The 26764-nt window shown below is 37.7% G+C and overlaps 1 protein-coding gene across 1 annotated transcript in view; it reads left to right on the top strand.

Annotated features, from left to right (window-relative positions):
* RNF24 (ring finger protein 24) overlaps positions 1–26764 on the top strand; it is a 69708-nt gene that overhangs the window by 28364 nt on the left and 14580 nt on the right. Inside the window, exon 2 of the mRNA XM_040638025.1 lies at positions 26572–26721. Within this exon, the coding sequence (XP_040493959.1) occupies positions 26579–26721 (143 nt within the window). The 5' untranslated portion in view covers positions 26572–26578. The remainder of the gene's footprint in view (positions 1–26571; positions 26722–26764) is intronic.

Below are 26764 nucleotides of genomic sequence, written 5' to 3' on the forward strand. Positions count from 1 at the left end.
GGATGTAACTGTAAAGATGAAAATTTAAAAAGACTTTAACAAAACAAAAAAAGGGAAGAAGAAGAAAAAAGAGAGAATATGATTAGATAAGTGAATAGTACAGAGCCATACACTAGATTTTGGGTGTATTTTGGTCTGTTAGAAGAAATTGCATCCCAAAATTGTAAAGAAAGAAAAACTTACATATATACAAAAATAAAATTAAATACAATGAAGGAATAAAATGTAACTGTAAAAATGAAAATTAAAAAAGATTTACAAGAAGAGTTAATAAAATAAAAATTGGTTGAAAAAAGAAAGAGAACAAAATTTTAAAAATTAAAATTGAAATACTTAAAAATCATGGGGGAAAAGGCCATGACTTCTATGTGCTGTATCCCCCTGGTGCTGGAATTTTGCAGTTCTCATTGGTTGGTAAGCTTAGTCTGGCCAGATGTTCTTGCTGATCTACTGGGGGAGGGGCCTGTTGCATTGGTTCTCAAGTGTCTTTGCCCCAGGTAGAATTGTACTGCCCTTGCCAGGGAGCCAGGCTAAGTAATCTGCTCTGGTTTGCTCTTTGTAGCTTTTGTTCCCTGAAGGCTTTATGCACAGCTTTAGCGGATAAAAATGAAAATGGCCTCCCACTTTGTAGCCCCAGAGCTGAAAGCTTGGGACCCCACTCCTCAGTGCACCCTCAGAGAAAAGCAGTGAATAACTCCTATTTCCCTGGTTTGCAACCACACTCTGTGCTCACCCAGCCTGTGACGGAGTGTTTCTCTCTCAGGCCCATCATCCTGTTTGAGTCTCCAAACCCTGCAGACTCCTGTGACTCGCTCCCACGCTACTCCTCCCCGGGGATGGTCTCGCTGGTTCTGCCGCTTGCTGGGCCTCTGCTCCGGGAACGGTCACCCACCTGTGCCAGATTCGGGATTTATGGCAATCCCGAGCTGAGAGCCCACTCCTGGGCTCACCGATTGTAGCTGGCTTCCCCTCTCCTATGCCTGGGAGCTCCGTCGCACTCAGGCACTCCTGGTCTTCCTGTGACCCTGGGGATCCTGAGACCACACTGATCCACCTAGCCCGCCCCCCCGCCCCCCCGCCGCTTAACCACCTCAGGGCCTTTCAGTCTGGACATCCCTCACCAGAGCATATTTCTAAAAGTTCTGATTTTGCCCTCTGCTGCTATATAACTTTCCAGTAGCCGGCTTTCGGAGTCTCCGTCCCCATGTGGTCTATCTTCCCATATATCTCATTGGATTCATTTCTCTGCACCTCCTACCTTGCAGAAAGTGGTCGCCTTTCTATTGGATGGAGTTGCAGCTATTCTTTCTTTAGATACCTGGTTGAGTTTGCAGGTGGTCAGAATGATTTGGTGGCTATCTAGCTGAATTCCTGGGGCTAGATGAAACTAAGGTCACCTACTCCTCTGCTGTCTTGGACTTCTCTCCACCAAAGATTAATTGACCAAATAATTGTGGCTGTATTTCTGGGTTTTCCATTCTATTACATTGATCTATGTGTCTGTTTTTGTGCCAGTTTTGATTACTATAGCTTTGTAATATACTATTTTGATTACTGTAGTTTTGTAATGTAACTTGAAGTCTGGAATTGTGATGTCTCCAGCTTTGCTTTTCTTTTTCAGGGTTGCTTTGGCTATTCGTGGTCTTTCGTGGTTCCATACAAATTTTAGGATTGTTCTAGTTCTATGAAAAATGCTGTTTGGTATTTTGATAGGGGTTGCATTAAATATGTAGATTACTTCGGGTAGTATAGACGTTTTAACAATATTTTTTCTCCCAATCCATGAGCATGAATGTCTTATCACTTCTTTATGTCATCTTCAGTTGCTTTCATCAGTGTTTTATAGTTTTCAGAGTATAGGTCTTTCACCTCTTTGGTTAGGTTTATTCCTAGGTATCTTATTTACATCATTTTTTTAACAACTGCACAATTAGCCTATGGTGATAAACTGTAACCAATTACATACTTAGGTTGCTTCCAGCCTTTTGCTATTATAAGCAGGGCTGCAGAGAAGAGTCTGGTACATATATATGTGTTTTTGAGTACATGTAAGCACATTTGAAAGTTAAATTAGTAGGGTGCATGGGTGGCTCAGTAATTAAGTGTCTGACTTCGGCTCAGGTCATGATCTTGGGGTCCTGGGATGGAGCCCCAAGAGTCTGCTTGTCGCTCTGCCTCTGTCCTCCCCCCCCACTCGTGTGTGTGTGTGTGTGTGTGTGTGTGTGGGCATGCGTGAGCTCTCTCTCTCTCAAATAAAATCTTTATTAAAAAAAAAGTTGAATTACTAAATGTGGAATTGCTGGGTCAGTGGGTAAATTCATGTATAATTTTGCTAAGTTGTTTTAATGGAGGCTGACAGTTTTACTAATTGACATTTTCACTAATGTGTGAGAGCGCTCGCTATTGGGTAAGATCAGCTACTGGGTAATCATCAACTTTATAATATATTAGATTCCTTTATCAATTTGGACTGCTCTTCAGCTTTCTTGTATCTACCAGGGTACCCTAGATTATACCATAGAAACAAACAACCTCAAAATCTTAGTGGCTTGTAACAAGAAATGTCTTTCCTTTTGGTACATGGCCATCAAGGGTTGCTGGAGGCTCTGTGCCATGACTTTCACTCAAAAACTTAGGCTAACAGGGTTGCTGTCATCTTGAACATTGCTGGTTGTCCTGGCTAGAGGAAAGAGGGCCCTGGAGAGTCTCACACCGTCAGTACAGTCATACATGTGCCCAGAAGATGAGACACTGAAGATAATTGGCAAACAGCAGCTATGACTATCATATCTCTATTCTGTCCTGTTAATCTGTCGATTTATGTGGTTGAAACACAAGATTTTCTTTTTTGGAATGTGTCTGGCTGTTCTCTCATTTTCATTTGTCCTGTTAACTAGAATTAGCTTCTGTAACCACCCTCTGCTCTCCAGAAAAAGCCAGATTCTGTCAGTATTTTTTATTTTGTCTGCATTAAATTTATAGATTTAAAGAAAATTGACATCTTTATTACATGGAGTTTCCACAACCGAGAAGCAGATATATATATTCAGTTATTCACCTCTTCTTTTGTATCTTTCATATTTTCTTAATATAGATTATATTTATTAGTAAGTATTCTTTTTCATTTTATTATCACCTATAAATAATAATCATTTTAATCCCTTCTTTATAATTAGGCTGGTTTTCTTGAAGGAATATAAAAGATATAACCATTTCTCAAATAATATATCCATTACAAAATCAAAAATTTTTTCAAAAAAGTTCATACAGAAGATTTTTCTTTTCAAGATCCATCTTTGTATTAACTCTAGTAAATAAGTAGATTACTCTTACCATTACCCCAACAATAATATATTTACTCTAGCAACTGGAAGCACTTACCAAATTTTTAAGAATTATATTTGTTTTCTGCTCTGCAGGTGTCTATTATGCCCACCTGTACAGGAACCCAGGAGATGATGAGCCATTAATGTAGAATAAGATCTGACTCTAAAGAAAGAGGCTCACTGGCCCTTTCATCATATTTGAGAGACGTTGAAAATCAGACATCCCAGGGTAATTAGAGTGTGGTTTTGAGTGACATAGGCATTGCTCTCCTATTGCATTTTGAATTCTTTTGTTGTGAGAAAAAAACATGTTGTTTTCTTGGGGAAGAAAAAATCCGCTTATTTTAAAAGTAAGCAGGTATTGTATTACACCTAGGGTTTGTTTCGTGTTGAGAATGAGAAATTCTCATTGCATCTTATTTCTTTTCACTGCCTTTGTAATTAGGTTGTGAAGTTCAATCTGAGAGATTTTCCTTCCTTACAACTTGTTTCTCATTTCATACTCTTCTTATCTTAGCATTACTCTGCTCTTTTTCCTATAATCCATACGCTTAAGAGTTCCATCCTTAGTTAATCACAAGACTGTGAATTAAATAGAAGTTGGTCATTAAGTGCTGATAAGCAGATTATTTGTGAAATTATAATGCATGTATGGTTGTGCGTGGGATAGAGGTCAGAGAGGAATACAAGACATCAAATTTGAATACCTCACCATCATCAAAGTGAAGTCTCATAAAAGTCTGATGGAATGGGACGCCTGGGTGGCTCAATTAGTTAAGTGTATGCCTTTGGCTCAGGTCACGATCTCGGAGTCCTGGGATTGAGCCCCGTGGTGGGCTACCTACTCAGCAGGGAGTCTGCTTCTCCTTCTCCCTCTCCCTCTGCCCTTCCTCCACTAGCACACACGTGCACTCTCTCTCTCAAATAAATAAAAATCATTTTTTAAAAATCTGATGGAATGAGTTAAACTGAAAATAGAGACTTATCATTACACAAAAATGAAGAAAAAGTCTTTATGGAGCCAACACAGAATAAGTACTGGGAATATGGCAGAGTAAAAAGAGACCCACCAAAATAACAAACATCTGAAACATAAAATGTTTAACAAGACAGGCTTTAGTTGTGGTAAGCAAAGATAGCACCACAGCCTTGATTTTAGAACTTGGGCAATATCAACAAAAAGAAAAGCTGTGTACAAACCCAGAGAAAACAATGGTAATGGAAGAATAGGAGGGGAAAAAAAAAACCTAAAATGCAGAAGGAATGGAATTGTTGGGGTACCTGGGTGGCTCAGTCATTAAGTGTCTGCCTTTGGCTCAGGGCGTGATCCCAGAGTCCTGGGATCGAGCTCCGCGGCGGGCTCCCTGCTCTGCTGGGAGCCTGCTTCTTCCTCTCCCACTCCCCCTGCTTGTGTTCCCTCTCTCGCTGGCAGTCTCTCTGTCAAATAAATAAATAAAATCTAAAAAAAAAAAAAAAGAAGGAATGGAATTGTCAGTAATAAGGCTGAAAAGGATAAAAGACACAGAGACTGTTAAAAAGAACTAGTTAGAATTTAAAAAAAAAAAACACACCCGGAAGCACAGTGATAAAAGTATAAAGCAATTTGCATCCCTTAAGGGAAAAAAATGTCATGAGAATAGTGGGGTGGTCAATAAAATCGAGGCTAAATGGAAAGATCCAGATTAAAATACAGATGGAATAGACAAATAGGTTATAATAAATCCTAGATACCTGGTTTTTTGCTCCTGCAACTCTCCCCTAAATAATGGCAGGAGATGGGGGGCATTGCAAATAGGAAGAAACTGCAGTAAAGGAAAGATTGAAGTTATTGTAAAGAAAAACAGACCTTTGTCTCACAGACTGAGAGTTTGGCATGTACTTATTTTCCAGATTTGACACTTAAAGACAGTATACTCACATACCTACTTACCAGTTTCTTAACGCTGGAAAGAACTGTCCTCCGGAGAATAAAAGATAAGAATGGCCTTAGACTTTGTAACTCAAATAACACAAGATGCATTTAGAGAAATATTTACAGAATACCAGCCAATTATATTGCCTAGTTGTCTGCCTTTTGAAGATAAAGGATTTTTGTGCCCTGATATCTTAGAATCTCCAATAGCCAAGAACCAGAGAAAATTATAGAAGACTGGAATGCAGAGGAAACTTCTGAAAGTGGTGGAGACTGGCGCACTTTGAAGGAAGTGAGGTGGCAACTTAGGTACTCAGGCACAAAGCATCTCAGTGCAGGATCTCCGCCTGAAGTTCTGCATCCTGGGGTCTGGGCCTCTATACATATGGAAATGAAACCTTACCTATACTCAAGGATAACCAGAGCCTAGGAAAATCTTGCTGACCAAAGTGCAGAAGATTGCCAGTTTACAGATTTATCATGAGAAATAGAATTTTCAGGTGAACTTGAGTGTTAACTAGGCTTGAGTAAAATTTTTGTGCTCTTTCCTTTAAGTCACATGGTGAAAACAATTAAAACCACCACATAACTTTGGTGAATTAGGATAGATTTAGAATAAAAGAATATAAGTGGTTTTAAGTGTTTTTCTGCTAAACTTGAAGTATTCTTCCCTGATATAGGCATGCTTTCTGGGGGACCTAAATGTTTGACATTCACTGATGATCTCTGGATACGGCAGGAAATGTATGCTTAATTCTATATATATAATCTGTGCTTCTATACAGATGGACTTCCACTGACACTTTCTCCGTTTAAATCCTTTAATACCATTGGCTTTACCAGCTTTTATGTACAGACAAAGACAAATATTGGTGAAATGCATCACTGATTTTTTTTTTAATTTTAAATTCAAAAGATGCAAAAGGATTCTATATGAAATGCAAAGACTCTGGCTTCCTTAGATTCCTCATCCCCTCACCAAAAACAGCTATATTGTCAATTTCTTAGACATCCTTCCAAAGATATGCATATTCAAGCAAATTCCTATATTCTTTAGTAGTGAAATACACCAAATCCAACTCGTAATGGATGTGTTGTGGTTTTGTTGGCCTCTGACATGGTAGAGCTATGGACTGAGCTGCAGAGGCTCCACATCTGCCCCTGACTATTAATAAAGACATAGAACCTACCGTCTAATTCTCTCAGGCTCAGGTTATTGCAGTAGGGCCAGGTCTTGGCTAACCTAGTAAGGCCACAGTGTGGCTCATCAGCTGAATTCAGTGAACTCTTCTGCAATTGTTTCCTATGCTCTAGCTAAATAAGACAGGGATGTATCTTGGTTTTCCTGTATTTATAATTCATTCCTGAGACCACCTTTGGTTATGTTAGAAAACAAAAAGATTGCACCTTATCTAAAGCACAGACTGGGCGCTGTCCCATTTGGGCAGGGTCTTGAGAGACTACTTGCGGGTTTGCTATTTTGTTGTCAGAAAGATGAGCTAGAGATCAGCTAGTCCAAAACAAAGTTATATTTGGTGATATTTATTTTTAATAATTATTTTAGGTGATATATAAGTAAAAAGCCCATTTGAAAGTTACTGTGTTCATTTGCCTTAGTGTATATTTTGCAACTAGTTGTTCTTGGAGTGCTCACTGCTTGGAGCTGTGAGTGCTTCTTCATTAAGATTTATTTTTTATGCAGGCAGTTAGTCACACCTACCCTAAAAAATGTTTCCATGTTAGACTCCAAAATAAATATACAAAAAGCAGTAGCTCTTCTCTCTGCCAGGAATAACTAGCTTAGAAAATATAATGGAAGAAAAGATCCCATTCATAATAACAGCAAAAATACATATAATAACTAGGAATAAACTAAAGGAAAGTATAAAGCCTATACGAATAAAGCTATACAAATCTAAGAGGCATAAAATAAAACTAGAATAAATGAAAAGCTCCCTAAGTAAGCTATAAATATAATTTCAGTCAACTTCCCAACAGGATATATTTTTAATTTTTTATTTAAATTCAATTTAATTAACATATAGTGTATTATTAGTTTCAGAGGTAGAATTTAGTGATTCATCAGTTGCATATAACACCCAGTGCTGATTTGCCTTCCTTAATGCCCATTACCCAGTTACCCCATTCCCATACCCACCTCCCCTCCAGCAACCCTCATTTTGTTTCGTATATTTAAGAGTCTCTTATGGTTTGTCTCCCAATGGGATATTTTTTAAATTGCTTCTCTGAAAAAAAAAATGGCATAAAAATAGCCTTGAAAATACTAAAAAAGTAATAATGGAAATATTGCCCTATCGTGTATGAATTATTGGTATGCTAAAGCTATATTAAAACATTGAGAGATGACGCAGGCCATCATCATAGACCTAAAAAAAGGGAAGGGACTACAAAATCCAGGAACAGACCCAGGCATATGTAAAAAGTGACTCCGTGAAGAAGATAGAATTTTAAGACCAAGGAGAAAGAACTTTATAAATGCTATTGGAACAAATGACTAACCATTGGGGAAACCAATTCTAGGGGTTTTTTTCCATGCAATAGTTTCAAGATGGATTAAACATTTAAATTTAAGATGCAAAACCACATAGGTGTTATAAAGAATATAGGTGAGAATTTCTAATCTGATGTGGGGAAATCAAAGATAGAAACCATAAGAGAGGGGCACAAATGAGAGCATACTGACCTAGGCCCAGGAGTGCACTCACTCTAGTATGTAAGAATGTCTCCTCCTCTCCTCCCACTCGTGCAAGAACACGGCAGCTTGGAGACCCCAAGGACACCGAGCAATTGCTGCTGTACAAGATGATGCCCAGAATCATCAGGTCTTCTGATCTTTTTCCATGTAAAGCTAGGCATTGCAAATTCTATATTAAATCTCCCAAATGTAAACTGTTATCTCGAGGTGCCTATGTGGCTCAGTCCATTAAGCACCTGCCTTCGGCTCCAGTCATGATCCTAGGGTCCTGAGATCAAGCCCCACATCGGGCATATCAGGCTCCCTGATCAGGGAGGAGTCTGCTTGTCCCTCTCCCTCTGCCCCTTCCCCCCTGCTTGTCCTCTCTCTCTCTCACTCTCTCTCTCTGAAATAAATAAAATATTTTAATAAATAAACAAACTGTTATCTCAATTTTTAAAAGTTTGTATAGGCCAAGCAAAACATATTCACAAGGCCAGACTCAGCATATAAACCTCCAGTTTGTGAACTCCACTATATAGTTTTGGTTTTGGCTTCATGATTATGCTTACCTCTTTAAATGAGTTGGGATGCTTTCTCTCTTTCTCTGTCTCTCTAGATCAGTTTATCTGGCAGAGGAATTACCTATATAAGTTTAGATGGAGTTCCACCTCCATTCCCATCTTGGTCTGGGCCTCTTTTATGAAGACAGAGTTATATATTTTCAGGATTTCTTCTTGAGCCAGTTTTGATTATTCATATCCCTATAAAATGGTACATTTAATCTAGGTTTAAATGAATTCTCTTACGGGTTTTTTTTTAAATGTCGGCAGATCAGTAGTGTTTATCTCTTTCACATTCTTAATAGTTTATTAGTTGGTTGATTTCAGTTCCCCTATGAATTTTTTTGTTTTAATTCATCTATTTTTGTTTGACCTTTATTAATGCCTTCTTCTGGTTTATTTTGATTTGTTCTTTTTTAGCTTCTATAGTGAATTCTTTTGCTCATTTATTTTCATAATTATTTTTAGATTGATAATACAAGATTGAAGATTATGAACTTTTCTCTTAGTACAGAGCTTTTTTCTCCTACGTGATTAATTTCTAAATGATCTGTAATTTGTTTTGATTACCTCTTGGACCCAAGTCACTTCAAATATTATTTTTTGAATTTCCAAGTAGTTAGTTTTCTTTTGTTTATCTTTTGTTGAGTTAATTTTATTTTACAGAATGTGGTCTGTTTCTATCCTTTTGTATGTTCCTTATGACATAATAAACAGTTTAAACGTAGATGTTCTGGAGTATTTGAGAAGAATGTGTTTTCTCTGTAAGAGACAGAGTTCTAAATCTATATTTATTATTTGTTACTGATATTGTTTATATTCTCTCTTTTAGGCCCCCATGTTTTTACCAAATTCATAGTGTATTTCTAATAACTTTTGCTTCTGTATTTTGATGCTATGTTAAGTAAAGGTTTGTGTCTGTTACATCTTTTTTTTTTTTTAAGATTTTATTTATTCATTTGATAGAGAGAGAGACAGCCAGTGAGAAAGGGAACACAAGCAGGGGGAGTGGGAGAGGAAGAAGCACGCTCATAGCGGAGGAGCCTGATGAGTGGCTTGATCCCAGAACTCTGGGATCACGCCCTGAGCCGAAGGCAGACGCCCAATGACTGAGCTACCCAGGAGCTCCAGTTATATCTTTTTTTTAAAGATTTGTTTATTTATTTGAAAGAGAGAGAGAGTATACAAGTGTGGGGAAGAACAGAGGGAGAGAATATTCAAGCAGACTCCCTGCTGAGTGCAGAGCGCAACTCAGGGCTTGATCTCACCACCCATGACATAAAAACCTGAACCAAAACCAAGAGTCAAACACTCAACCAGCTGAGCCACCCAGGTGCCCCGTGTCTTATATATCTTATTTGGTTATATATAGCTCTAATTTTTTTATTTTTTATTTTTTTTAAAGATTTTATTTATTTATTTGACAGAGAGACAGCCAGCGAGAGAGAGAACACAAGCAGGGGGAGTGGGAGAGGAAGAAGCAGGCTGCCAGCGGAGGAGCCTGATGTGGGGCTCGATCCCAGAGCACCGGGATCACGCCCTGAGCCGAAGGCAGATGCTTAACGACTGCGCCACCTAGGCGCCCCTAATTTTTTAATCACTGTAAAACATCATTGTTCCATGTAACCTTTTCCTGCCTTCATTTTTACTTGTTTGAAATTGGCACTCCCACAATATTTACCTGCAGTATTTGTACTCATTTTCTTATTGCCAGCCTCATTTAGAAAATTCTTAGAATTACTTTAAATGTTTTCTTATAAACAGCATATAGCTGATTGTTGTTTTTGTGTAGTCTTAGAGTCTTTTAATAAGGGGATTTAGACCATTTATTATCCTCATAATTAACTTTAGATCTTATTCCTACCATTTTATTTTCTTTCATTTGCTTTCTTATGACTATTCCCTCCCCTTTTTTATCCATTTTAGATTTTACTAAAATGATCTAGTTTTCTTTGCTTCATTTTTCTCCCTCTTAGTCATGAAAGTTATACATCCCATTTGTGGCTCCCTACATTTTACAAACTTATTTGTTATGTTGTTTAATTTTTGCTTGTTTTTTGTAAATGCTTTTTATCAAGTTGAGGAAGTTCCCTTCTATTCCTATATATCTGGGAGTTTTTATATTGAGTGGATGTTGAATTTTGTCAAATGCTTTCTTTTGCATCAATTATTATGGTCTCGTGATTTTTTTCATTCTTTAGCTATTTAATACGGTGATTACATTGCCTTTTTTAAAAAAAATATTAAGCCAACTGGGGCAGCTGGGTGGCTCAGTCAGTTAAGTGTCTGCCTTCAGCTGAGGTCATGATCCCAGAATCCTGGGATCAAGCCCCACATCGGGCTCCCTCCTCAGGGGTAGCCTGCTTCTTCCTCTCCCTCTGCAGCTCCCCCTGCTTACGTGCTGTCTTGCTCTCTCTCTCTCAAATAAATAAGTAAAATCTTTAAAATATACATATGTATAAAGTCAGCTTTACATCCACAGAATAAGCTCCACTTGGTTCTAGTGTAAAATTCTTTTTATAAATTGCTGAATTCTACTTGCTAAATTTTGTTGAGAATTTTTGTGTTTATATTCATGAGACACTATCCTTATCTGCTTTGGCATCCAGAATAATACTAGCTTTAAAAAATGAATTTGGAAGTGTTCCCTCCTATTTTCTGCAAGAGATTGTCAATAGTTGATGTTAATTCTTCTTTAAATACTTGGTAGAATCCTCTGGTAAAATCATATGGGCCTGGAGCTTTCTTTTTTGTGTAGTTTTAAAATGACACATTTTATTTCTTTCATAGTTACAAAGCTATTCAAATTATTTTATATTGGAGTTGTGGTAGTTTGTGTTTTTTGAGGAATTGGTCTTTTTTATTTAGGTTGTTAAGTTTATGTGTGTATGTCCTAATCCTGTTGATGGCTGCAGGATCTGTAGTGATACCTCCTATTTAATTTTTGATATGGGTAATTTCTGTCATCTCTTTTTTTTTTTTTCCAATCATTTTTGCTACAGGTTTGTCAATTCTATTGCTCTTTTAAAAGAACAAGCTTAGCTTTTTTTTTTTCCATTGGTTTTCTCTATCATTTTCCTGTTTTTCATTTCATTGATTTCTGCTCTTTATTATTTCCTTATTTCCACTTAACGGGTTTATTTTGCTCATTTTCTAGAGTCTTGATGTGGAGCTTAGATTATTGAATTGAGGTCCTCCTCTTCTAATGTGTGTATTTTTAGTGCTAAAAATTTCCCTCTGGGTACTGCTTTACCTGTGTCCCACAAATGTTGATGTACTGTATTTCCATTTTCAATCAACTTACTGTATTTAAAAAAAAAATAACCCTTGAGACCTCTTTTTGACCCATGGGTTATTTAGAAGTGTGTCGTACCCAAATGTTCATAGCAGCTTTTTTTTTTTTGTAATAGCCAAAACTGGAAACAACCCTGATGTCCTTCAGCAGATGAATGGTTAAACTGTGGTATATATATAACCATGGAATAAAAAGGAACAAACTATTGATACAAGAAACAACCTGGATGAATCACCAGGGATTTATGCTGAGTGCAAAAAAATGCAAAAAGTTCCATACTATGATTCCATTTATATATCATTTTTGAAATGACAACCTTTTAGACTTGGAGGACATATTGATCATTGCCAGAGGTTAGGTACTGAAAGTGAAGCGCAGAAGTATGTTGTCATAAAAGGATCCTCCTGGTGTTGAAACTGTTCAGTATCTTCTCTGTGGTGGTAGACACACACACATGCATGCATACACAAACAAGCATAAGGAAAACTGGGGAAATTTGAATAAGATTGATTATATCAGTGTCCATTCCCTGTATGTGATGTTATAGTTTAAAAAAATCACAACTATGTATTAGTTATATTTATAAGATTTCATTTATTTTATTAGAGAGCATGAGCAGGGAGAAGGGGCAGGGGGAGAGGGAGAAGCAGACTCCCTGCTAAGCAGGGAGCCCGACACAGGACTTAATCCCAGGACCCTGAGATCATGACCTGAGCCAAAGGCAGACACTTAACCAACTCAGCCACCCAGGTGCCCCAATACAGTTGTGATTTTATATGGTGAAATGTTAGCACTGTGGGAAACTTGACAAAATATACAAAGGATCTATTATTTCTTACAACTGCCTATGAATCTACAATCATGTCAATAAAATATCAATTAGGGGAAAATGTTTTAAAATTCAAAAAAGGGAGTGAGAACAAATCTGCAAGTCTACAAAAGTAAAATTATGGAAGGTAGGAGCTGCAGATTGTTGATTTGAGGGAGATAAGTACTGCAGGTGCTGTGGAGAGGAGGGAGCCCTGCTATGGAGACTACCGCAAGGTATTAGAAGCAGTGGAGTGCAAAATCTGAAGTTTTAGAAGTCCATTGCCACCGGGGTCATGCCTGGCTTAAAGGTGCTCCAGTGGGGAAGGAGGGTGGAGATGCGGGAACGGACAGTATGGACTGAGGATACCGTGGGTTGCAAGAAGGAGTGATGCCAATGTGCTGCACTGTTCCCGGGCATAAGAGCAGGGTTGCTGGCTGAGGGCAGTGAGCCTGGGTGCTGGCTTTTTAGCTCTGCTTTTCCATAAACTCTAAACCAATACACATGGTTGTGCAAGTGCTTTACCAGGACTGGCCAGCAAATGGCAAAAGCATGGCAAGACCCTCCCCCAGAGGATCAGTGTGGGTCCACACCTACAGGAGTCCCTAAAATTTGAAGTTTTGAAACCCAGCTGCACACCTGAGATAAAACACAGAAGCATGGTACCACCTGGCAGGCAGACCACTCTGACACAGACAGGGTGAAAGCAAGGATCTGACAGAAGCCGGGGACACAAGAAGGGCAATTGTTTGTGACCAATTCCTGAAGAGTGGCAAGCACAAACTCTCATCTCTGGGATGAGAGAGCAGGGTGACAGCGTTTTGCCCCCCCCCCCAACCCACCCATCAGCAGGGACTAACCTCAGTGAGCTAAGCAGCACCAAGTGGAGACCAGCACTGCTTACACCAAGCCCCCCACCCCCACACCCCATAGGTGCATCTCCAATAGGGCAAGTCCACCTGAGAATCAACGCAAACCAAAATAATGGGATGGTTACCCAAAGCAATCTATATAGAGTCAGTGTAATCTCTATCAAAATTTCCTTTTTTTTTTTTTTTTTTTTTTTTTGCAGAAATAGAAAAGCCAATCCTCAAATTCTTATGGAATTGTAAGGGGCCCCAAAAAGCCAAAACAGTTTTGAAAAAGAACAGAGTTGGAAGACCTACACTTCCCAGTTCAAAACTTACTACAAAGCTATAGTAATCAAAACAATGTACTGGCACAGACCATTGGAATAAATTTGGGAGTCCACAAATAAACCCCAACCATCTATGGCCAATTGATTTTTGACAAGAGTGTGAAGATCATTCAATGGGGAAAGAATAGTCTAACAAATGATGCTAGGACAACTGGATAGTCGCATGCAAAAGAATAAAGTTGGACCCCTTTCACATATCCTACACAAAAATTTAACTCAAAATGGACCAATGACCTAAAATTAAAAACTGAAACTAGAAAACTCTTAGAAGAAAACATAGAGGTAAATCTACATGAACTTGGATTTAGCAATAGATTCCAAGGTATGACTCCAAAAGCATGAGCCAGAAAAGAAAAAAAGCATAAAAGATAAATTTGACTTCATCAAAATTTAAATTTTTTGTACATTGAAGGACATTATCAAGACAGTAAAAGAAAACTACACAGTGGGAGGAAATAATTGTAAATCATGTGTCTAATAAGGGTTTAGTATCTAGAATACAGAAAGAACTCTTATAACTTAGCAATAAAAACACAGCCCAGTTTAAAAAATAGGGTAGGGACTTAAACATACGTTCTCCAAAGAAGACAGACAAATGAAATAAGCACACAAAATGACGTTCGACATCAGTAGTCATTAGGAAAATGCAAATCCAAACCTCAGTGAAATACCACTTTATGCCTGTGAGAATAGGTATTTTAAAAAATAAAGATTACAGAAAATAATAAATGTTGGTGAGAACGTGAAGAAAGTTGAATCCTTGTACATTGCTGGTGGGGATGTAAAATGGCATAGCCACTGTGGAAAACAGTTTGGTGGTTCCTCAAAAGGTTAAATATAGGGGCGCCTGGGTGGCACAGCGGTTGAGCGTCTGCCTTCGGCTCAGGGCGTGATCCTGGCGTTATGGGATCGAGCCCCACATCAGGCTCCTCTGCTATGAGCCTGCTTCTTCCTCTCCCACTCCCCCTGCTTGTGTTCCCTCTCTCGCTGGCTATCTCTATCTCTGTCAAATAAATAAAATAAAATCTTTAAAAAAAAAAGGTTAAATATAGAAATATATATGACCCACTAATTCTACTTTTAGGAGTATACCCAAAAGAACTGAAAACAGATACTCAAGCAAATTCTTGTATACAAATGCTCATAGCACTATTAACAGTAGCCAAAAGATGGAAAGAACCCAAATAGCCATCAATGGATGAATGGATGAACAAACTGATATTTACATACAGTGGAATATTATTTAGCCATAAAAAGGAATGAAGTACTGACACATGCTACAACATGGATAAAAACCTCACAAACATGCTAAAAAGAAATCAGATACACAGGTCATATATCATATGAATCTATGTATATGAAATATCCAGAAGAGGTGAATCTACAGAAAGAGAAAATAGTTTGATGGCTCCCAGGGCTGGGAGGAGGGAAGGTGTAGGGAATGATTGTTTCATGGATACAGGATATCTTTAAATTTAGAATGATGAGATGTTTTAGACTTAGATAGAGGTGATGGTTGCACAACATTGTGAAGGCACTAAATACCAATGAAATTGCTTACTTTAAGATGGTTAATTTTGTTATGTGAATTTCACGTCAAAAATGTTTAAGCATATGCATGGTATGTACTCTTAAGTTGTGACAGACTAAAATTTTGAAAGTTATATTCAAAGGTATCACTTTTATAATAATCATTTGCTACTTGACTTTTTATAAATTGTATAAATTACTTTTATCAAATTATTGCTCAAAAAATTAGATCTTTGATGATTATAAACATCATTGTAAACATCATTGTAAACAACCTCTGTAAACAGAGGTTAGAGGGGGAATTTATAGCTGTAAATGCCTGTATTAGAAAAGCATAAAGAATTCAAACCAATGACCTAAGCTTCCACTATAAGAAACTAGAAAAAGAACAAACCAACCCCAAAACAAGTGGAAGGCAGGATGTAATAAAGATCAGACTAGAACTCCATGAAACACAAAACAGAAACATCATGGAGGAAAATCAGCAAAATTAAAAGTTGGTTCTTTGAAATGATCAACAAAATTGAGAACTTTAGCTAGACCAAGAGTTGGTAAATTTTTTTCTATAAAGGGTCAGATAGTAAATATTTTGGGCTTTGAGGGCACATGTGGTCTTTGTCATATATTCTTGTTTGTTTGCTTCTTTAGCACACCTTTTAAAATGTGAAAAATATTCCTTGGTTGTAGACTATGTGAAAATAAGCCATGGGTCTGAGTTTAACAACCTCTGACCTAAACTGATCCAGTAAAAAGAAAGATACAAATTACTAAAATCCAGAATAAAAGAGGACATACACTACCAGTCTTATAAAAAAATTAAAAGAATTATAAAGGGATACTATGAACAACTTTATATCAGTAAATTTTTAAATGTAAATGAAATGGGCATATTCTTAGAAATACCCAAATTACTGAACTGACTCAAGAAATAAAAATCCTGAATAGACCTATAACAGGTAAACAAATCGAAAACCTTACTAAGTCTTCCCACAAAGAAAAGCAGAAGCCCAGATGGCCTTACTGAATTTTATTGAACATTTAAAGGAGAAATAATACCAATTTTTCACAAACTCTTTCAGAAAATAGAGGAAGAAGGTCACTTCACAACTCATTCTGTGAGAACAATATGTTTTCTAACATGATACCCTGGTATCCTGGTATTAGCATGATACCAAAGCCAAACAAAACATCACAAGAAAAGAAAACACAAACCAATATCTTTTATGACTATAGCTGCAAAAGTCCTCCACAAAATATTACCAAACTGATTACAGAAACATATAAAAATGATTGTGACTGAGATTAACACCAGAAATGCAAGGTTAACTTAACATCAGAAAACAATTAACGTAATAGACTGTTATGAGTAAATACTCTCAACAAATTAGGAATAGAAGAAACTTGTACATAAAATTTCTACATAAAATCCTATGGCTAACATCATAATTAATGGTGAAAGACTTAATGTTTTTCCTCTAAGATTGGGAACAAGGAAAGGATGTCTGCATTCATAGCTTCTTTTCAACATTGTACTGGAGATTCTAGTCCAGTCAGGAAAGAAAAATAAAATGCATTTAAATTAGAAAAGAAGATGTAAAGCTGCCTTATTCACAAAGTGATCCTAGATACAGGGAATGCCAAGGATTCCAAAAGAAAAAAAAAAAAACCCTAATAAATGAGTTCAGTAAGGTCACGGGATATAAGATCATTATACAGAAAATCAGTGTATTTCTATATATGAAGATTGGACTATCCACAACATATTAAAAAGAACAATTCCAATCACAACGGCATTAAAAAGAATAAAATACTTGGGAATAAATTTAACAAAAGGAGTGCAAGATTCATACACTGAAAATTACAAAACATGGCTTAAAAAATAAAAAACAATCTAAATAAATGTAGAGGAATTCCATATTCATGCATTTGAGGGCATTATTGGCATGGCAATTCTTCCCAAATTTATAGATTTAAAGCAGTTTCCTTCAAAATCCCAACTGGCTTTTTGCAGAAATCCACAAGCTGATTGTAACTGTGAAATAACAAAGAACCAAAATAGTCAAAACAATACTGAAAAAGAACAGAGTCAGGGGTGCCTGGGTGGCTCAGTCTGTTAGGCATCTGCCTTTGGCTCAGGTCATGATCCCAAGGTCCTGGGATCAAGTCCCACTTTGGGCTCCCTGCTCAGCGGAGAGCCTGCTTCTCCCTCTCCCTCTGCCTGCTCCTCCCCCTACTTGTGTGCGCGCTCTCGCTCTCTGTCAAATAAATAAATAAATAATATTTAATTAAAAAAAAAAGTTGGAGGACTTCACTTTTTGATTCCAAAACTTACCACAAAATTATAGTAATCAAGACTGTGTGATACTGGAATAAAGTTAGACATATAGCTCAATGAACTAATTCAGAGTCCAGAAGTAAATCCTTACATTTATAGTCAACTGATATTCTGTTAAGCTCCCAAGGCAATTCAATGGGGCAAGAGCTGTCTTTTCAACAAATAGTGCTGGGACAATTAGGTATCCAACTAAGACATGTAAAATGTCTTTAGACCTTTGCCTTGCACCATATACAAAAGGAATTCAAAATAGATCATAGAGCTAAAAGATTATATAGCTAAAACTATATTACACTCATAAAAGAAAACAGACGCTGAATCAAAGAGTTCTTAGATAGAACACCAGAAGTATGAACAATAAAAGTCAAAATTGATAAACATCAAAATTAAAACCTTTTACGCTTCAGAAGACACCATTAAAGTGAAAAGGCAAGCCCATATCTGGGAGACAAGTTTGGCAGACCATATATCTGATAAAGCACTTGTATCCAGAATATGTAAAGAACTCTTACAACTGAATAATAATAAAAAAAAATAACCCACTATAAAGTTGGGCAAAGGATTTGAATAGGTATTTCACAAAAGATGATATACAATGGCCAAATGCACCTGAAAAGAAGCTCAGCATCACTAATCATTAAGGAAATGCAAAGTAAAACCATAATGAGATATCACTTCACATCCCCTAGGATGGCTAAAAGCAAAAAAGTTTGGGGAGGTTGTGAAGAAATTTGAACCCTCATACATTGCTACTACGATTGTAAAATGGTGCAGCCACTTTAGAAAACAGTCTGGCAGCTCCTTCAAAGGTTAAACATAAAGCTATCATATTACCCAGCATTACACCCCAGGTATATACCCAAGAAAAGTGAAAATATATGTCCACACAAAATTTTCACATGGATGTTCATAGCAGCATTATTCATAATAGCTAGAAAGTAGAAACACTCCAAATGCCTATCAACTGGTAAGAGAATAAAGAAAATGTAGTTTATCCATAAAATGGAATGCTATTTGTCAATAAAAATTAGGAACAAAGTACTAATATAGGCTATACTTTGAAGACATTAATAAAAGAAGCCAGACACAAATTGTATGATTTCACTTACATAAAATGTCCAGAAAAGGCAAATCTCTAGAGACAAAGTGGATTAGTAGTTCCCTCAGGGGGCGGGAATAGGGGATGACAGCTAATGGGTGCGTTTTCCTTTGGGGATGATAAAACTAATCTGAAATCAGACTATCATGTTGATTGCACAACTCTAAATTTACTAAAAATTATTGAATTGTACACTTAAAATAAGGTACATTTACATTGCATAGTACATAAATTCTATCTCAAAGCTAATAAAGAGAAAAAGAAATTGGGAACTGAATATTTTGGGAACTGAAACGTTTAGATTATCGCAAGAAGGCTTCTGTGGAAGCTGAAAATGGCATTTGAGACAATATGTAGGCTTTGAAATGTGTTTCTCCCATTCTGTAGCCTGCCTTTTAGTTCTGTTGATGGTTTCCGTCACTTTGCTTTTTATCTTGATGAAGTCCCAATAGTTCATGTTTGCTTTTGTTTCCCTTCTATTGGGAGATGTGTCTAGTAAGAAGTTGCTATGGCCAAGGTCAAAGAGGTTGCTCCCTGTTTTCTCTTCTAGGATTTTGATGGTTTCCTGTCTTACATTCAAAATCTATTTTGAATTTATTTTTGTGTCTGGTATAAGAAACTGGTCCAGTTTCATTCTTCTGCATGTCGCTGTCCAGTTTTCCCACCATCATTTGTTGAAGAGACTGTCTTTTTTCCATTAGCTTTTTTTTCCTGCTTTGTCAAAGATTAGTTGAACATATAATTGTGGGTCCATTTCTGGGTTCTCTGTTCTGTTCCATTGATCTATGCGTCAGTTTTTGTGCCAGTACCAAACCATTTTGATGACTACAGCTTCGTAATACAACTTGAAATCGGGAATCATGATGCCTTCAGCTTTGGTTTTCTTTTTCAGGATTGCTTTGGCCATTCAGTCTTTTGTGATTCCATACAAATTTAGGATTGTTTGTTCTAGCTCTGTGAAAAATGCTGGTGGTATTTTGATAGGGATTGCATTGAATAATGTAGATTGCTTTGGGTAGTATGGACATTTTAGCATTGTTTGTTTTTCCAATCCATGAACATGGCATGTTTTTCTATTTCTGCCCTCTTTGATTTCTTTCATAAGTGTTCTATAGTTTTCAGAGTACAGATCTTTTATCTCTTTGTTAGGTTTAGTCCTAGATATCATATGGGTTTTGGTGCAATTGTAAATGGGATTGATTCCTTGATTTCTTTTTCTGCTACTTCATGAATGGTGTATAGAAATGCAACAGATGTCTGTATGTTGATTTTATATCCTGTGTCTTTGCTGAATTCATGTATCAGTTCTAGGAAATTTTTGGTGGAGTCTTTTGGGTTTTCTTCTTTTTTTTAGATTTTATTTATTTGAGAGAGAGCATGAGCTGAGGGAGAAATAGATGGTGAGGGAGAAGCAGATGGAGAGGGAGAGGGAGAGGCAGACTCCCCGCTGAGCAAGAAGCCCAACATGTGGCTCAGTCCCAGGACCCTGGGAGCATGACCCGAGCCAAAGGCAGACGCTTAACTGACTGAGCCACCCAGGTACCCCTTTTGGGTTTTCTACATAGAGTATCATGTCATCTGCAAATAGTGAAAGTTTGACTCTTCCTTGCCAATTTGGATGCCTTTTCTTTCTTTTTGTTGTCTGATTGCTGAGACCAAGACTTTCAGTACTGTGTTAAATAATAATGGTGAGAGGGAACATCCTTGTGTTGTTCCTGACCATAGAGGAAAAGCTCTGTTTTTCCCAGTTGATGATGATATTAGCCGTGGGTCTTTCATATATGGCCTTTATGATGTTAAGGTATGTTCCATCTATCCCTACTTTCTTGAGGGTTTTTATCAAGAATGGATGCTGTATTTTGTCAAATGGTTTTTCTGCATCTATTGAGACAATCATATGGTTCTTATCCTTTCTTTTATTAATGTGATGTATCACGATGATTGATTTGTGAATATTGAACCACCCCTACAGCCCAGGAATAAATCCTACTGGATCATGGTGATTAATTCTTTTAATGTACTGTTGGATTTGATTTACTAGTGTCTTGTTGAGAATTTTTGCATCCATGTTCATCAGGGATATTGGCCTGTATTTCTCCTTTTCGGTGGGGTCTTTGTCTGGTTTTGGAATCAAGGTAACGCTGGCCTCATAGAATGAGTTTGGAAGTTTTCCTTCTATTTCTATTTTTCAGAACAATTTGAGAAGGACAGGTATTAACTCTTCTTTAAATGGCTGGCAGAATTCCCCTGGGAAGCCACCTGACGCTGGACTGTTGTTTGTTGGGAGATTTTTGATTACTGACTTAATTTCTTTGCTCATTACAGGTCTGTTCATATTTTCTATTTCTTCCTGTTTCAGTTTTGGTGGTTTGTATGTTTCTAGGAATTTGTCCATTTCTTCCAGATTGCCCAATTTGTTGGCATATAATCGCTCATACTATTCTCTTATGATTATTTGTATTTCTGTGGTGTTGGTTGTGATCTCTTCTCTTTCGTTTGTGATTTTATTTATTTGGGACCTTTTTCTTTTTGATATGTCTGGCTGGGGGTTTATCAATGTTATTAATTCTTTCAAAATAACCAGCTCAGTTTCACTGATCTATTTTACTGGTTTTTTGTTTGTTTGTTTCTATATCGTTTATTTCTGCTCTAATCTTTATTATTTCCCTTCTTCTGCTGGCTATAAGCTTTATTTGCTGTTCCTTTTCTAGCTCCTTTAGGTATAAGGTTCAGTTGTGTATTTAAGACTTTTCTTGCTTCTTGGTGAAGGCTTGTATTACTATATACTTACCTCTTATGACCGCCTTTGCTGCATCCCAAAGGCCTTGCACTGTTGTGTTTTCATTTTCATTTGCTTCCATGTACTTTTTTATTTCTTCTTTAATTTCCTGGTTAACCCATTCATTCTTTAGTAGGATGTTCTTTGAGCTCTATGTTTGTGGTCTTTCTAAATTTTTTCTTGTGGTTGACTTCAGGTTTCATAGTGCTGTGGTCTGAAAATATGCTTGGTATGATCTTGATCTTTCTGTTCTTGTTGAGGGCTGATTTGTGATGATCCGCAGTTTGGCTATTGTGCACATTGCTGTTGTGAACATTGAGGTGCAGGTGCCCCTTCAGATCACTACCTTTGAATCTTTGGGGTAAATATGTAACAGTGTGATTGCTGGGTCATAGGATAGCTCTGTTTTTAACTTCTTGAGGAACCTCCATACCGTTTTTTTCTGAGCATATTTAAAGCAAAAGTAGAGTGCTAACGACCGGAAGATGATGTGGTATTGTCCAGGGAACAGGAACTGGCCTAGGAAGAATGTGTCTACCAAACACACTTCAAGAAACACCGCTGTAGCCTTTCTGGCTGTGGTGCATTGTGTTAAACCCAGGTCCTCTATGCAGCCAAATCTCATACTCTGTCCCTTTTGTATATTGATGAAAAATCTCACTGCCCATAAAATACTCAGATCTTCCCACCTCTTTCTTTTCCTTCCTTTTTTAATTTTTAATTTTATTTTTTAAATATTTTATTTATTTGACAGAGCGCACTGGCAGGAGGAGCAGGACAGGGAGAAGCAGACTCCCTGCTGAGCAGGGAGTCGAATGCTGGCTCGATCCCAGGACCCTGATGTCATGACCTGAGCTGAAGGCAGACACACTTAACAGACTGAGCCACCCAGGCGCCCCTCTTATCTTTTCTTAAATAACCTGATTAGACGACTTAAAATTTAGACTGAGACTAGAGATATCAGGAGCTACGAATTTCATAAGGAGGGAAAAGGTTTTCATGTGAATGAAATCAGAAATGCCAAGATCCAGCAGTACACTGTTCTATTTATCCTCTTCACTCCCACGAGGAGCAGTTCCTAAATAATTTTTACATTTGTAATACCTAAATAACAAAGTATGCTTATTACTAGGATGATAATAGTGGCTCTTTTTTTTTTTTTAAGATTTATTCATTTATTTTAGAGAGTGGGGGGGGGGGCAGAGGGAGCAGGAGAGAATCTTAAGCAGACTCCCTGCTGCACGCAGAGCCAGACATGAGGCTTGATCTCCCCAACCCTGAGATCATGACCTGAGCCAAAATCAAGAGTCAGCTGCTTAACTGACTGAGTCACCCCAGGCACCCCAATAGTGGCTCTCTTTTTAAAAATGACCTTATTTTAAAAGATTAATACTCATGCTGAAAAGATATCATGATGAAAATATTATATAAAAAAAGTGTCTACTGGACTAGGATTAACATCTTGGGATAATACACCATCTGTTTAGATTACTGGGCCAACATTTCAATTGTAGCCAAGCAATTAAATTATCAAAAGAATGGGAGAAAATTCCTAAAATGTATTTTGCATCAGCTATCCTCTGCCAACCCCACCCCTCTGGTAATAGGTTGTAAGGCCCTGCCAAGGAGGGAGAACTCATAGAAAAATCTCAGCAGCCAAGTTTCAGGAGCACTGAGGTAGATGTCTTCACTCTAATGACAGTGCTACCTCTAATACTCTGCATGTCTGTGTACCTGTTCAGAATTCCTCAAGTTTGTCCTTGAGTTTGCTGCCCAGTGCAAGGACTCCCGCAGGGCAACATTCCCACATCACTGACATACTCTCTGCTGGCCTATATTGATGGCTGCCTTTAGCCGAAATAAGTTTCCAGTTCCTGCCTCTGGGGACCAGGTCGGCAGCATGTGCAGAGGAGCTCCCTGAGAAAGAAGCACTTGGTTTGGTGAAATCCTTTCCAGAGACTTGATCTTTGTCAGGGCTTCTTTTACGTTCTTTTACTTAATGTCACCCTCCTCCTTGTCCCTGCCAAAATGTGCACACGTGTGTGCGCGCGCACACACACACAGATGCACTAAAACCTTAGTATTTTGTCCTCTTAGAGTTTTCAGACACTTCAGTATCTGTGGTCTTATTTTATCCTTCCAGGAATCCCTTAAAGATGATAGAATAGGCATTGTTCCACTTGAAAGATGAGAAAATTAAGGTATAGATGGACCAATTACTGACATCTAGCTAGTGATATCCTGGGAACAGTATCCAGAGTTGCTGACTGCAAACCTGTCCCTTTTTCTACACTACCACTTTCTGTTTGCCTGTTTCCTATTTGCCCTTCCAGCCTGGATGTTTAATCTCTTATTTCCTAAGGTGAGAGTTCTTTTACCAAGCCTAGTTTGTCTGGTGAGGGATATTTCTAAGGGATCGAAGGGCAGCCATCTAATTCTTAACTGTAGCAAGGGGTATCAAGTGAGGCCCTCTCATCGATGTGGAGATTAAGAGTTAAGTTTAGTGCAGCTATAATTTTCTTACAGCTCTCTAATGTATGTGTTAGATATATTCAATAAAGTACTCCTTAACTCCCTCCTCCCCTCCAAGATGATTGAGTGTAAGAAAAAGGAAATTATGTATCTGAGTGAAAAAGCACTTGCAGAAAATGGCTAAAGGTTCACAACTAAATATTACCCATTATTTATGTTTGGAAGTTCTCAGAGAAGAGTTTCCATGGGATAAAGTTGCCCTTTGCGGCTGTTGACTTCCTGGTATAAGTTATTGGAAGCTGGAAATTAATAAGTAAAAGTAATAAGTCGTGGGCCACAGGGTGACTCAATCAGTTAAGCGCCGACTCTTGATTTCAGCTCAGGTCATGATCTTAGGGTCGTGGGATGGAGCCTTGGGTCGGGCTCCATGCTCAGTGAGGAACTCCCTCTCCTTCTGCCCCTCCCCACGCTTGTGTGTGTACACACTCTCTCAAATAATTTTTTTTAAGTAATAACTCATTAGATTTCAGATACAGCCAGTAAGCATCTCAGTAGTGTCTATAAGTATACTCTTCTGGGAACCAACAAAGACATTAAAAATCTGTAAACACTTTTTAAATTTACATTATATACATATAGGTAGAAGTGTTGGTAGGTTTTTGTTTTGTTTTGCTTTGATTTTGGCAGTAGTCATTGTTATAATTCAGTTATCAATATGTGGTCTTGATAATCAGGCCTGGCAGTTGCTCTTTCTTTTGTAATGAATCACAATGACAAGAAAAGTTCTAGTGGAAAGGTGTGATGAGCCATTTTATCACTAAAGCTCATCATCTAATGGAGAGGGCAACCTCTATTCATGGAATTTGAACTCTGTGGTGATTGGTATTACCAAACAAATTGACAGAAATAGCCTCTTTTTTAATGTTTAAGCAGTATTTGCTGTTTTCTGATTAGAAAAACAATGCAAGAGAAAGACCATAGAGCATATAGGCTATGGGTGCATTGACTTTGGAGTTGGAGAAGGCTTGGCTCCCATACATACTTGGTCAGCCATGACTATGTAACCAAAACTCTCTAAGCTTTGGTGTCCTTATCTGTAAAATGGGAGATATTATGGTACCTACCTATAAACGTATTATGTGAAGATAAAATAAAGCCAGTAAAATGCTTACAACGGGGCCTACCTTAATAAAGGGAGTTAAAAAAAAAAATCAAAATGACTAGTAAACCATAAGCCACTGTTTAACATTTTGACATGTTGGCTCTCAGGCTTTTTTCTGCCATACACACACATACACCAGTATGTACACCTTTTTTTCAACCTTTTCCAAAATTGGGATATTTTATATACAGTCTGCTTAATTTTCATATATATATTTTTTTTTTAGATTTATTTATTTAGGGACGCCTGGGTGACTCAGTCAGTTCTCAGCTCAGGTCATGATCCCAGGGTCCTGGGATCGAGTCCCACATCAGGCTCCTTGCTCAGCGAGGAGCCTGCTTCCTCCTCTGCCTACTGCTTCCCCTGCTTGTGCACTCTCTCTCTCTCTCTCTCTGACAAATAAATAAATAAAATCTTTTAAAAATACATTTATTTATTTATTTGAGAGAGAGAGAGTACATGTGACCGGAAGGGGCAGAGGGAGAGGGAGAGAATCTCCAGCAGACTACCCCGCCCCCTGATTGTGGAGCCTGTCGCAGGGCTCAATCCCATGACCCCATGATTACAACCTGAGCTGAAATCAAGAGCCAGGCACTTAACCCACTGAACCACTCAGGCGCTCCTCCCATATAGCTTTATATTGCCCTTGACATTAAAATTTACTGAAACAGATTTTCATGACCTCATAATACTGTAACATGATTCAAGTAATTATTTAATCATTACCTTCTTGTGAGATGTGTTATTTCCAGTATTTTACCATTATTAATGATCTATTTTTTTAGAGATTTTATTTATTTATTTGAGAGAGAGCACAGAGGGAGAGTGAGAGGGAGAAGCAGACTTCAAGCTGAGTGGAGAGCCTGAGCAGTTTGAAGTTGAACTTTTTCCTATGTTTATTGATTCCTGGCATTATTTCAGTGAAATACCTTTTTTTTTTTTAATTTTATTTTTTTATTTGTCAGAGAGAGAGCACAAGAAGGGTGAGTGGCAGGCAGAGGGAGAAGCAGGCTCCTCACTGAGCAAGGTGCCCAAAGTGGGACTCCATCCCAAGACTCTGGGATCATGACCTGAGCCAAAGTCAGACACTTACTGGACTGAGCCACCCAGGTGTCCCAGTGAAATACATTTTTATGAATGAATGTAACTTGTAAAAGTTTTTTAGGTAGGATCTCAAGCTTCTAGAATAGTGCCAGGTACATAGTAAGTACTCAGTAAATATTTGTGGCATGATAAGTGGGTGAATGGCAAGAATATTAACTCTTTGTTTATCATACTTGTTTCAGACATGGTCAGGTCTTAATAAAATTGTTGCCTTGTATACATACAAAGATAGTGCTATCTTGGTTCTTAGTCTTTATAAACTAATTTTTTCCCATTCTTTTCTTCCCCCACAGTTCATCCATGAGCTCGGATTTCCCACATTACAACTTCAGGATGCCTAATATTGGATTCCAGAATCTGCCTCTCAACATATATATTGTGGTTTTTGGCACTGCTATATTTGTCTTCATCCTTAGTTTACTCTTCTGTTGCTACTTGATTAGGTAATCAGTTTTCATTCTATGTTACTTCAGAATATGTTAAACA

Source organism: Ursus maritimus, unplaced genomic scaffold (genome assembly GCF_017311325.1).
Source record: "Ursus maritimus isolate PB19 unplaced genomic scaffold, ASM1731132v1 scaffold_22, whole genome shotgun sequence".
Lineage (NCBI taxonomy): Eukaryota > Metazoa > Chordata > Mammalia > Carnivora > Ursidae > Ursus > Ursus maritimus.